The sequence below is a fragment of the Aythya fuligula genome, chromosome 4 (genome assembly GCF_009819795.1).
Source record: "Aythya fuligula isolate bAytFul2 chromosome 4, bAytFul2.pri, whole genome shotgun sequence".
Taxonomy (NCBI): domain Eukaryota; kingdom Metazoa; phylum Chordata; class Aves; order Anseriformes; family Anatidae; genus Aythya; species Aythya fuligula.
In genome coordinates, this window is record NC_045562.1 from 28,666,482 (window position 1) to 28,679,323 (window position 12,842).

The following is a 12,842-nucleotide window of genomic DNA, read 5'->3' on the forward strand; positions in this document are numbered from 1 at the left end:
GGCTTTTGAACAAGAACTTTGCTTAGTAAGTACTTTCTTAAAAGATTCAGAAAACACTCTGTTGGTAAAACTGAGGCAGCTTAATAAAACAGCACTGTTATGACACAATACAATTTATTGTACGGATTGAAGAGTTATTTTTTTTTTTTTGCATTGCATTTTTCTGACCTGTAAGGTCCATAAAACAATTCTTACTGTGAGGACTTGTAAATATTAATAAGAGCCTTACAGCACTTAAAAAGAAAGCCTGTGGGCAAAATATGTATTTGATTTTGTCAGATTCTTTGCATGTGATTTGATAGATCTTCTATTACAATTCGCTTTTTCAGGGTACATGGGTCAAGATGGGCACTTGGGATCGTGCGAAAACAAGTACTGCGGTCTGGGTAGACACTGCGTTGTGAACGGGGAGAGTGGCCAGGCTGAGTGCGTCTGCATGGAGCGCTGCAAGCTGCATTACAAGCCGGTGTGTGGCTCTGACGGAGAGTTCTACGAAAATCATTGTGAAGTGCATCGCGCTGCCTGCCTGAAAAAGCAAAAGGTCACCATTGTCCACAATGAAGATTGCTTTTTTAAAGGTAAGTGTGGCTGTACAAAACACTGCTATTGGTTACGTGTTTTCAAGCAGTTCATTTAAAGTATTATAGAGGCTGCATTGAATGTACAACAGTTAAATGACTCAGGAAGGTAATACCATAAGTATGTTACTCCAGAGACATCTTAGGGATTTTTTTTCCTTTGTATTTATACTTAGTGCTATCTATGAACACCCTTTTTAATCCGAATAAACCAGATTTCTTGTTGGGATCAATCCATAGCAGTTTCTTACAGATGTGGCAGTTGACCACATTCTTCTTAACGTACTTACAGTCCCAAATCCCAAAGCACATTAATCTCTCTTGCAGCAAAAACAGAATTTAAGATTCAGAGGGGTTTGGTAAGGCTGGAGGACCTGTATTTGGTGTTGAAGTTGATGAATAGGTAGACTGGCAGCTAATTCATGGCTAAACGGGTCTTGCTCACTTTGAATTTGGACAATCAAGTTTAGTTGTGTATTTGCCAAAGCGTGCAAGTTAAGCTGCCTTTCCATCTATTGAATTCTGAGAGATGCCAGCCTGAATGTTGAGAGATGTACCTTTGTATGAAACAGCTTATCATACTGAATTGCAACTTGCTCTGTTTTTATGTATTTTGAGCACACCTTGTGGTTTCCTGGAACTGTGCCAACACGGACCTTGATTATGTATGTTTAAGTTTTTGGGCAGATTTGTAGTGTGCTGTTACTGGTTAAAACAGACAGATGGCTTTTGGAAAAGAACAGTTTTGAATAATGCAATTTTTAATGACTCTACCTAGGGGTTGAATTAATTTATATTCTTTTTAAAGGCTGGCCTATTTTGTTAATGTTTTTTATAAGCGGAGGATATAGTTGCATTCTCAGTAACAGAAAACCTGAACTACTCAGTAGAACAAAAATTTGCATGAGCATTAGCTACTTTCACCACAGAAAGAAGGCTACTGAAAATATTTCACTTAAATGAAATTAATCTTTCTTAGATTCACTTACATTGTTATATTCCATCTAAATTTTAATCAGAATTTTCAATGATTTATTCTGGTATAATGTTGTTCAAATGGAATCAGTTTAAAAAATTTCAAAAATTATCTTTTTTTACACTACATTTGTTGTTAAGGAGTTGGCATTTAAATGAAATGTAACTCTTTACTAAATCCAAGCATTCCAGGTTATGCATACATCTTAATACCTTTTTGTTATAACAAAGGGTTTTGTAGTAGAACAGAATAATAATAATAAAAAAAAACTTAATGTGGACACTGTAGAAAATTGATGCATTGTCACAATATATATAGACTTTGAATAGCTTATGTCCTGAGGTAGCAGAAAATTAAAATTTAATTTTAGGATCATAGCATATGTCGCTTGTAGGGAATGATTTGTGCAATAATAAAATATGGATGTTTCTGCCTCGTGTCTCAAAAATCACAAACTTTTTTTTTTAACTGAGAATTATGTTTTCCTAAGTAGATTTAAAAAAAAAAAAAAAAAAAAAAAAAAAAAAAAAAACAAACAACAACAGTTTTAGATGATACAATACTGAGAGAATAAATGACAGTAATGAACACAAGTGTTTAAATTTATGTGGCTAATTTCAGTACTTCAGTAGGTGATACACAGTACAAATAAATTCAGAGCATGTTTGTGAAAAATTAGCGCTGCTTTTTCTGAGGGGGAAAATGTGGCAAGATTTATTTACTGATATAGAAATTGAGGCAGTGCCTTAGCTAGAAACATCATCAAAGTGCTGCCTAAAGTTTTGTTAGCTGATCTTAACATTTTAAATTCACCACATTAGTTTCATGTGTACTGTAGTGGAAAATGGAGTATCTGAATGATGTTCAACTTCAGGCAGCTAATTTAGACAGTGGATTAAAAAAGTGGGTTTCTCCTTTTAATCAGTGACAGTCCTCAGAAAAGGACTAGGGCACCCAGCTGACTTCCTTAGAATTATCTTCTGAAAACTATTACTTATAAAGATGCTAAAAGTATTGTAATTTGGATGCTGTATCGAAATGCTTACAGTTAGTATAAAATATTTCATTTTATCTCCTTTTTCTTATTTTATGGTGCCTTCAGTGGTGTTAAGCAGACATGGCTGGGGCAAGTTTTTTCCTTCATTTTGTTTGGTATATACAGACCTTATCAATGTCAAGTTTTGTTTTAGTAACTTCAGCTCATTTGTTGCTGTAGTACAGCATGGTAATGGCAGCATTGTTGCCATTTATAACTACTGCATGTGTTCTCCATCACTCAGTTCAAATCAATTTAAAGTGTGACTCAAGTTACTTCTTTTTCAAAATGGTAGGTATTATTTCCTTCAGCCTTAATTTTCTTTAATGCTATCTTGTTTAACTTCTTGAGGGCTGAGTTTTGCGTGGTGACTTCGGGCTTACACTTGAGGTATCTTCTATGTACTCGAATCTCGCGGTATTAGTACCTGGAGTCATCTGTACTGTAAAAGAAGATTCCAAACTGTGTTCACAAGGATCCTTTCAAGACATTTTTGAGTTAGTGACTAGTAGGCTGTCTTCAGTAAGGCCAAAGTACTGCCAGTTACCAGGTCAAAAGCATTAAAGAGCCAATAGAAAATACCCTCAACAGTGAAATTCCTAGATAGAAAATGTGAACCCCATTGCCATTGGTGTTGTCAGAAGGGCACTGACACATGACTTACAGTTTAGCTAGCATACTCTAGCGCAAATGATTTCATCTCAATGTCTTGCTTATGAGACGAGAATGTTTCAAAAAAGATTTTATATTCAGAAAACAAACATACCTGAGCATTCTTTCACAGAATTATTTAAAAAGAATGAGCCACTCTGAATTGGTGGTGCAGGAAGATGAATAGGTTCAGTAAGTACACAACGTGCCATTATATGGTGTCAGTGGTCTCTGACAGCAGTGACTCCACATATATTTGTTTGCACAACTTCATGATTACAGATTACGCTTTGTATGCTATTGCTAATCAGGTGACTTCAGATCATGCAAACATGCACTTAGTAACTTGATTTTTATTTTTTAAATTTCATCTAGTCTAAAACTTATATTTGCCTTCAACGTTTAGCTCACATTTTGGGTTTCAAATCCTCATACTGGGCTGATTTTCTTGCAAGGAAAATATTTCTTCAGGATGTAAGTTTTAGACTGGGCATTGAGCTCAAGATCAGAAAAGATGAGAAATATTACATATTAAAGTAGTAAGCTTATTATTAAACATTTTAGTATTCTGTGATTGGAAAATAATATTTCACAAGCAAATGTTCTGTCTACCTGATTAACATCATAACAACAGTTAAAATCTATGAATACTGAAACAAAGTTTTATTACTGAATGATTTACAGTACTAGGTTTGTTTACACTGGAGGAAAGTGGGTTGAGGAGAGACCTCATTTCTCTACAGCAACCTGAAAGGAGGCTGCAGCAAGAAGGTTGTTTTTCTTTTCTGAGGTGACAAGTGATAGGACATGAAGAAGCAGCCTCAAGTTGCACCAGAGGAGGTTTACATTGGATAAGAGTTTCTTCATGGAAAGGGTGGTTAAGCATAGGAACAGGCTTCCCAGGGAAGTGGTGGAGTCACCTTCCCTGGAGGTATTTAAGAGATGTGTGGATGTGGTACTTAGGGACATGGTTTAGCAGTGGACTTACTAGTGTCTGGTTGATGGTTGGACTTAATAAAGCCATATAATAATGCAATAGCCTGCAGAAGAGATCTAGAACTTCTTGAAAGAAAAAGAAACTTGAATGATGAGCCAAGGCAAATCTGGTATTTGACAGTGTGAGCTGGGAAGTCTGATATGCTGCTACCATCCTAATTTGGCACTGCCTTCATTGGCTTGCTGACTACAGTTCTACAGCTGGGTGGTTTCCACATGCTCTGCTTCCAATGACTTGGCTGTTCTTGAGCCATGCACTTTGTGTTTCAGAGCAGTTTAATGTTTTGTTGGGAAAAAATAAGTTAGACCATCTGGCTCACACTGCACTTCATACTGTTAAAGAACCCCTTCCTGGCCATCACCAAGCATAGCTTTAACAAGCCCCAGTGGGTAGCAATTCAAATGGACCAGAACTGCTTTACTTGGTGCCTCTGCCACTGCTCCATGAAGTCTCAGCATGAAATAATGGTTTTGTGCCTAACTTAGAAGGCTGGAGCCATTACTTTTTCTTCCTGCAAGTGTGTCCCCAGAGGGAAAGCTGCAGCTCCAAGCCTCTAAAAAGTTTTGTTGAACTTTTGTATAAACTACCAGGGGCTGAATGGCCTCATGGGAAGTCCCATAGGTTTCAGTTATGTCTGCTTTTTGTGTTAACTTCAGTGATTTGATTTCCTAAATTCAGGCCAGTAAATCTAAACAGGAGACTAAAAATTCCTCATGACATAGTTAATTTTGTATTTTCTTTGCACCATGAGCTTCTAAGAGATTTTCATATGAAGTGTATTTCTATATATTTCTATACACAGCAATACACTCAGTCATTTTGGCAAATTGCAATTTAATAGGAGTTCTCAGGAATGTAACACATACGCCTCTGTACTATGACTTTTATAGAATATTGCTAGAATAGAAGTTATTTCATACATAAACTTTAAAGTAACTTCTATATCTTTTTTTCTCATATTAATGCTTTATTTTCTTTTTTTTTTTTTTCTTTTTTTTTTTTTAATTTGGTCTCACTTTTCATTTGGTGGGATTTATAATCAGTTCAGCTGTCTGTAAGCTTAAGATTTCTTTGTCCCACTACTAAAATGTCTAGGTTTCTGAGGACTGTTACAATAGAAACTTTGGTAAGAAAGTCTGCTGCTGTTACTGAGTTGTGCAGAGCAATGAGGATAAGAGCAGATTATGCCCCTACCCCTTTTGGATTTGTTCAAACTGGATCACAATAAGTATGACTGAAAGTATAAAATGGCTTATGGGGGATATGAATGAGGCTTACAAAATCATCAGGGCATGCTGATGGTAGGTATGAGGAAAATTTGCCTTCTATTCTAATAAAAGAACAAAAATGAAGAAAACACAAGCACGTTCAAAACTAACTTTTTACAAGTTTACACAGCAGGTCTCGTGGGTAAAAGCAGCATAGGATTTCATAATCAGACTTTGCAGCTACTAGGGAAAAGCATGTGGGTTTATTTTGTGAATTTTCTGATCTCGTGATTAGGGGAGGGGAAAACCATTTAACTATGCTGTGATTCAGTGGAAGTGAGTTGAAGTGAACTAGATCCCAGCAATAGCTTGCAGAAGAGATCTAGAACACCAATCTAGCCTTCCCAGTGGTTGCAACAGTATTTGTCCAAAGATAACTTTCTTGTGATCTGTGTGCTAGGAAAGTGTGGTCCTAAGAATACTGGTTCCTAAAATACTGACATGTTCATTTAGAAGCACTGATGCCTGTGTTGTCTAATTTGATGTTTATGTACTCCAAAAGCAAACATTAATCTCTGTCATTTTATCGGTCTCACTTTAGGAAATATTTAATCTTTAATACTAACCTTGACTATCCACACTTAATGGTAATCTGTAATCACTTTCAAAAGAGATTTAAGATATGTTAATAAGATTCTGTTGCAGTATTTTCATTGCAAGAGAAATTCTTTCAAAGGTGTTTCTTTTGCTCTGTGGCTGTCAGCTGGCTTCTCTAATTAAGTTCTCAAAACATCATTATTAAAATCTTTCTGAAAGCCTGAATTCCTGAAAATAGCATACAGCCTTAAGTTTGCTGCTGATAAACTGTTAAGCTTCAGCTATCACTCCAAAAGTATATTCTGCATAAAATGGATTATGAAAAAAAAAAAAAGAAAATATAAAAAAAGAAAAAATATTTCAGAACTCTGTCCAGAAGGATAGGGGATGAAGAAAGGCTTGATCTTAAACTGTAAAGCTTGACAGAGCACAGCAAGTCTTTGACTTGTATTTAGTAATTCAGCCCATAATCTACGTTTACATTAGTGCAACAATGTTACAGTTTAACTGGATGTAACAAATTTAATGAAGTTCTGAAGTATGTTTTCATGCAGGGAATTGCATTTGCTCTTAACTATTCACAGTAGTAACAAATCATTCACAGAGTGTAAAGAAAAAAAATCACTGTTTTGTTAATGACAGGTAAATAATTAGTTTATTTCAGTATTTCCTGTTGAATGTTGTAGCCAATGGAAAACTGCTTCTTTTTTATTGTTCTATGAAAAAAAAATCTAAATTTTAGCACTGCTCCTCTAGCCTACTATTCCCACTTGCTTTATTTCCTCAGTTCAATTGTCATGAAATTTGGAAGATTGTCATTGTTTTTCCACAAGCATCTGTTCAAGATTTTGTCACAACTTCTCTTAAATTGCTCCAAAATGTCTTAAATTTCTTAAGTTGTTTAAACTAGCAGAAAGGCAAGGCCTACATATAGAAGAATATCTGCTACTGGATCTGCAGAGTGAAATAGGGTGGAAGATACTTGAGTACATGCTTAATTTAAAAACTAAACATTCAGCACATCCTGTGTTCATTGTTGGCAATACTCTACCACTTTACAGCTGAACCCCAAACTCTACTCTCTTTTTTCCTTCCGTTTGGATTAAATACAGTGTAGGATGGGACAATGACTAGCCTCAAACACTTTATAATTTTTTGACTGGCCAAGGACATACTGCGAAGGCATCTCTTATTTTCAGCAGCTGGAACAGCCTCAATCCATGTGTTTTCATTCCTTCACTACTAGAATAAATGTGCTAATAAACTCTAACTGCTTATACATTCTGCATTCATATAGAGATAAGGAATAACTGTTCTCTACTTAATCCCTGTAAAAAACAAACAAACAAACAAAAATTAATGAAGTTTGAAATTGCTTGTAGGATGTTGCTGCTGTTTGTTAATACCTAAAGAAACGTGTGTTTGTACATAAGACATTTTAATTGGTTGAAGAATGCTTTAATTTTTATTTTTTTTTTCTGATTCTAGGAATGAACTAGAATCAGTTGAACCTGTTCAAAGAAACCTATGTTGAAAGCTGCATTGTGAAGCCTCCACTGAATCAGACTAGCAATATTTTAAAGGATTCAGATTGTCTATTTTCTTAGTGTCTGTAGCAACCTATTTATGATGATTTACTTAGACTGTAGGAGCACGAGGAATTTCAGTGAAACTACATTTTTTTTTTTTTTTTCCCCCCCCGCAAGTAAATGGGGGAGGGAGCTTGGGAAAGAAAAAAAGTAGTTTGAGTGATTTTTGGCTTGAAATGGAAATGCTGTGTTTGCATGAGCAGTTTTACAAATGATTACAACTCCTACATACATATCAAATATAGTGCAGTAGTTCTCCCAGATTAGTGTACGTGGATATTTAGTAGAAAAAGATAGAACCTTGAAATCTCTCTCATTAGAAGTGCATATATTGTTCATACTTTCTCTAAATTGGGTTATTTTTAGCCTTTTAATGCAATGAAGTGCTTCATTCATGGTCTTGTCTTTTGCAGTACCAAATACCGTGCAAAGCTCAAGTTTGCATTTCAATTTGCGTTTGGCTTACTACTGCAGCAATAGCTAAGTGTCCTTTATGGGGCAGAACGTGTGCAACTATCTGTTTTGTCATTCCTTCCACACAGGGGACATTGAAGGGGGAGGGACTCTTTAGGACTGATAGGAGAGTGTAAAGGCATGAGCCAACAACATTCCCTTGCTGGAAAAAAAAAAAAAAAAAAAAAAAAAAAAAAGCTAGTGGTATAGTGGTATTCTGGGCTGCGTTAGGCAGAGCCTTGCCATCAGGTGATGGAGAGAGGTGCTCCTTCCCTTCTGCCCAGCACTGGTGAGGCCGCGTCTGGAGTGCTGGGTCCAGGTCTGGGATTCCCAGTACAAAGCATGGACTTAATGGAGTATGCCCAGCAAATGGTCACAAAGGTATTTAAAGGATTGGAGCATCTCTCGTATGACAGGAGGCTGAGAGATCTGGGGCTGTTCACCCTACAGAAGGTTTAGGGAAGATCTTACCAATGGTTATAAATACCTGAAGGGAGGGTATAAAGAGGATGGAGCCAGACTATCCCCATTGGTGTCCAGTGGCAGGACAAGAGGCAATAGGTACAAACTGGAAGATGAGGAGTTACATCTGAACATCACAAGACCCCTCTTTACTGTGTGTGTGTGTCTGAACATTGGCACAGGCTGCCTACGAAGGTCCCAGAGTCTCCCCATTGGAGATCTTCAGAAGCTGCCTGGACGTGGGTCTGGGCAGCCTGCTCTGGGTGGCCCTGCTTGAGCAGAGGTTGGACCAGGTAGACCCTGAGGTCCTGCCTGCCTCAGCCATCCTGTGATTCTGTGAATGTGCATATCTGAAAAACACCCCTCACTTGGACATGTTCCTACATGGTTTTGGAGGGTCAGCCAATGGTGCACCGTGATCTGTTTCAGCCACTGGTTTCCAGTACTGTCAAGGGAGTGACTGCGTGTTCTCCAAACTTAAAACTTCTTGCTGCCAGCTATAATTCTCTGTAATTGTTCTTACCTGAATTAGGTTATTCATTAGGGGGACTACGGTATAATGAAGATCGTTACACAATAAAGCAAGCAATTCAACCTTCAGTCATAATTTTATTATAAACAGAGGAATCTAGTCTTCAGGTGGGCATTTAAGTGAGATATATTTTTTTCATACAAAAACCAAAGCATAATGTTAAATCAAACTGGTCTGTGTAATGAACACTTCTTAAAGTTTTAATTAAATCATATCAGGATTGTCATTAGGTCTTGAAAAATGATGGAATGTATTGCTGGCCTTTAAAAATCATGAGCAATTGGATACATATACAAGGCAGTGGCATAATATAATTCAAGGTGGCTAATATATGGTATACCAACTGAAAAAAAGCAACAGATTTTCTCCATTAATTCTGGAAACAATTGGGTACGCAAAAATGATCATAAACCATAAATTTCTGAATCCAGCAGCTTAAAACTGGTGGAAGAAGTAAATCTACAGTGGATAAAAACCTACCAGATAAAAGCTGGCTGCTTGTGGTTTGCCGTTTCTTTCTCCTTTATCATAGTATTGTGGAAGTATTTGTGGATCATAGTAACAAAAAGCTATGAAATTAATGTTTTTCTATTAAAGAAAGCATAGTGTCATAGTGGAACCTGAAAAATGGGATATGGTTCAAAGTAGCAATCAACACAATTGGCAATTCTTAATTCAGGCATCGTTCCATCAGTTTGTACACGAGTTGTAGATTTTTTTTAATACTTTTTGGAATCTACAGGAAAGAGCAGAATACAACTAATGAAATGTAAGAGAGTCTCAAATTCTTGCTGGATCACAGCCTAGTGATAACTTACAATTTTCCCTTTGCTCTTCCTCATTTGATGTTGAGAACGTACTGTGGCACAAGATGATGATGATGACTTCTCTCCACCACCATTCATGCTTGCATGAATGTGAAAAACAACCAGAAAATAATTAGCTTTAAACTGGTTATAATAGAAGAAGACTTGGGCTGTATACTCTGCTAAATATGTGCTAATATTTGTCCCAGATTGGGAAATAGAATAGCCAAGGCAGCACAGTTTTAATGAACATTGTAGCATATGTATTCTCAATACTGTTAGGACTTGCCAGTTTTTAGATCGAAATCACAAAGATTTGCTACAGATATAAAAATATTAATATTTACAATATCTTTGAATGTTTTTACTTTTCACAGAGAAACTAAATTGTTTAAAGTAATGAGATTAGAAAATGTTTTCAGTGTCAGTGGACTTAGCAAATGCACTTCTAATACTCAGGCATAGAATAAATTAAATTTGATAAATCGGGCAATGAAATCTAATTAGATCCTTTAGTTTTCTGTTTATATGGAATTACATTGATATATTTCAAAATTGTTGAAAGCAAACAACATAAGTAAAGGAAAACCTGTTACAACAAAAATAGGTTAAAATGTAGCCCCAAGAAATAAGCTAAAGTAAAATTATACAAAACATCCACTTGCTATGAATGATGTTCAATATTTTTGTATTTTTGTTTTGTGCTTGTGTTGGCCTTGGGTGCAGTTAAATTCTGAACTATATACTGCCAGGAAAGTTTGTCTCCCTCAGGGCTGGAGCAGATGGTGGATATATTTTCTTTTTCTTCTTTTCACCATTTACAGACCGAGACTGCTGAATCTCTAGAAGAAAGTGTTTTTGCCAGAGAAAACTGCTGATGTTGGCCTTAAACCAGTAGGGTTCTTGGCTGTATTCTTGACAGGGTTACTACTAAAGCTCCAGGTAAAAGTGAAGTGTATTGAAGTTTTGCTAGTAGCAGTATTTTAAGGCAGATTTGATATCTGGTTAATAATGTTAGGTGTGTAGAATTAAAAAAGTTCTACTTATTATTTACTAGCAAGTTTTAATTTTTATTCAGCCTTTTTGTGTCAGGAAATTTTGCTTGTGTGAGGAAGTTATCAATTTAGTGTTTCCAAGTAATCACTTTTACTTCAGTTAAAAGAATAACAATCTTCTAAATCCGTAGGGAATCTTAACTATTGTCAAAAATACAGAATTTACTTGTACTCATATGATTAATGTCCCCTGGAGAATGAAAGAAAATCAATCTTGAAGTTGAGTAAAAGAATAAGTCTTATATATTGGGGGGAGGGGGGGGAAAGAAAAAAAAAAAAAAAAAGGAAACAAAATCTGCAAGTGAGAAAATACCTTTTCAGTGTTAAATACTAATTACGGTCAAGAAGTTGTTTCGTTAGTGTTTGTAAATTTAAGACAACTGCTGAATGGACCATTTCTTTGTTATTTTCCCATTTCAGCTTCCCTTTGAAAAAGGTCCTTGCCATTCGAATGGAACATAAAGATGTTTATTGGTCCCTAATGATGCAAACTATAGTTGTACAATCATCATTTTAGAATATGAGCTCTGTGTTCTCTTAGATTTGTTGTCATTTTATCACAATTGTAGAAGCATCTTTAAGTGTATTTGCTTTAGCAGATGGTGAATGGCCACACTGGAATATATCCATCTTTTTTTACTGTATGATGAAGTTTTTAAAGCAGATCTTTTAGCTACGGTAGCTAGAAAAAACATACTTCTGTAATAAACATTGTAGGGTGGGAAAAATGGTCTAATTTTGAAGTCCTTTATGCTGGACAAAGGAAATCAGTATATACTAGATACATGAGAATACATGACATGCTATAAATACGGAAAAATGCTAATGTTTTCTTTAATCATTACAGTATTTTAAATTAAATATATATATATTTTTAAGAAATTTGAAATAATGCGTTTCATCTCTTTGTGTAAAACAAATAAACAAAAAAAAAACACACCCTGAGTGCTCTGGGGGGTGGAGGGAAAACCCTTCCAGTCCATACAGAGTTTCCTCTGAGACTGTCATTGCCATGAATTCCAGGCCTGATGCAGGCCTTACTGCTGAAGCTAATGAAAAGATTTCCACTGACTTCAGGTTCAAGAATAAGCAATATATTGCAAGCATGAAAGATATGAAAGGGAGTCCAAAGGACAAAATACTGGGTTTTAAGTCTGAAAGGAATGAACCTTTAAAGCAAAATAGAATGAGAGAGTAAATTGGAAAATGTAGTTCTACTGAAGCCATGCTCTTTGTGCAAAGAATGTGATGCTCTTTCTTCTACAATTTGCAATTTAGGATCAAGTTGATGCTGTGAAGTGTGATTTGTAGATCATTAACTCAAAGACTTGAGTTACCCATGTGTCTTTCTTGGTAATTGTAGTATTCAAATGGAGAGTGTAGAAGAACAGTAAAGAACAACAGTAATGGGATACATAATTTCAAGCAGTTTTCCAGGTCTCCTGGCTTGAGTGTTAGCTTTAAAGGTGAGAAGAAATATGGCAAAATGCCTTTTATAAATGGTTAAAAAAAAAAAAAAAAAAAAAAAACAAAGAACTTTACTGTAGGCTTTTAATAAAGCTGGCTAATATGTAGCCATTCCTGTGACATTAAGATCCCTGAACCTTTTCCAGAGGTCTTGGGTTTGTCTTCAATTTTTTTTTTTTTTTTTTTTCGTGTGTGTGTGTAGGAAAGTTACTTTTAGGTAGCTCATTAACAAGGAATAGCAGAGAGCCAGCAACAATGGTCATAAGGCATAGAGCACCTATGTACTGAGCTGGGGGGCTTCCTGCAGTATACTTGGGATCTTCATCCCCCTACCATGCAGGAATCTTGCCTTGATTTCTCCCTTTCCTGCTTTCTGGCTATCTGGCTCAATTTTCCCTACTTTGTAGGCTTTAGAAATTTCACAGTTTAATTTTA

General features: G+C 35.9%; 1 protein-coding gene across 2 annotated transcripts in view; it reads left to right on the forward strand.

The window, feature by feature from the left end:
- Window positions 1-12,842, forward strand: part of FSTL5 (follistatin like 5) — a 318,901-nt gene that overhangs the window by 121,578 nt on the left and 184,481 nt on the right. For both annotated transcript variants that reach the window (XM_032187504.1, XM_032187505.1), the window contains exon 4: window positions 330-578. In XM_032187504.1, coding sequence (XP_032043395.1) covers window positions 330-578 — 249 coding nt within the window. The remainder of the gene's footprint in view (window positions 1-329; window positions 579-12,842) is intronic.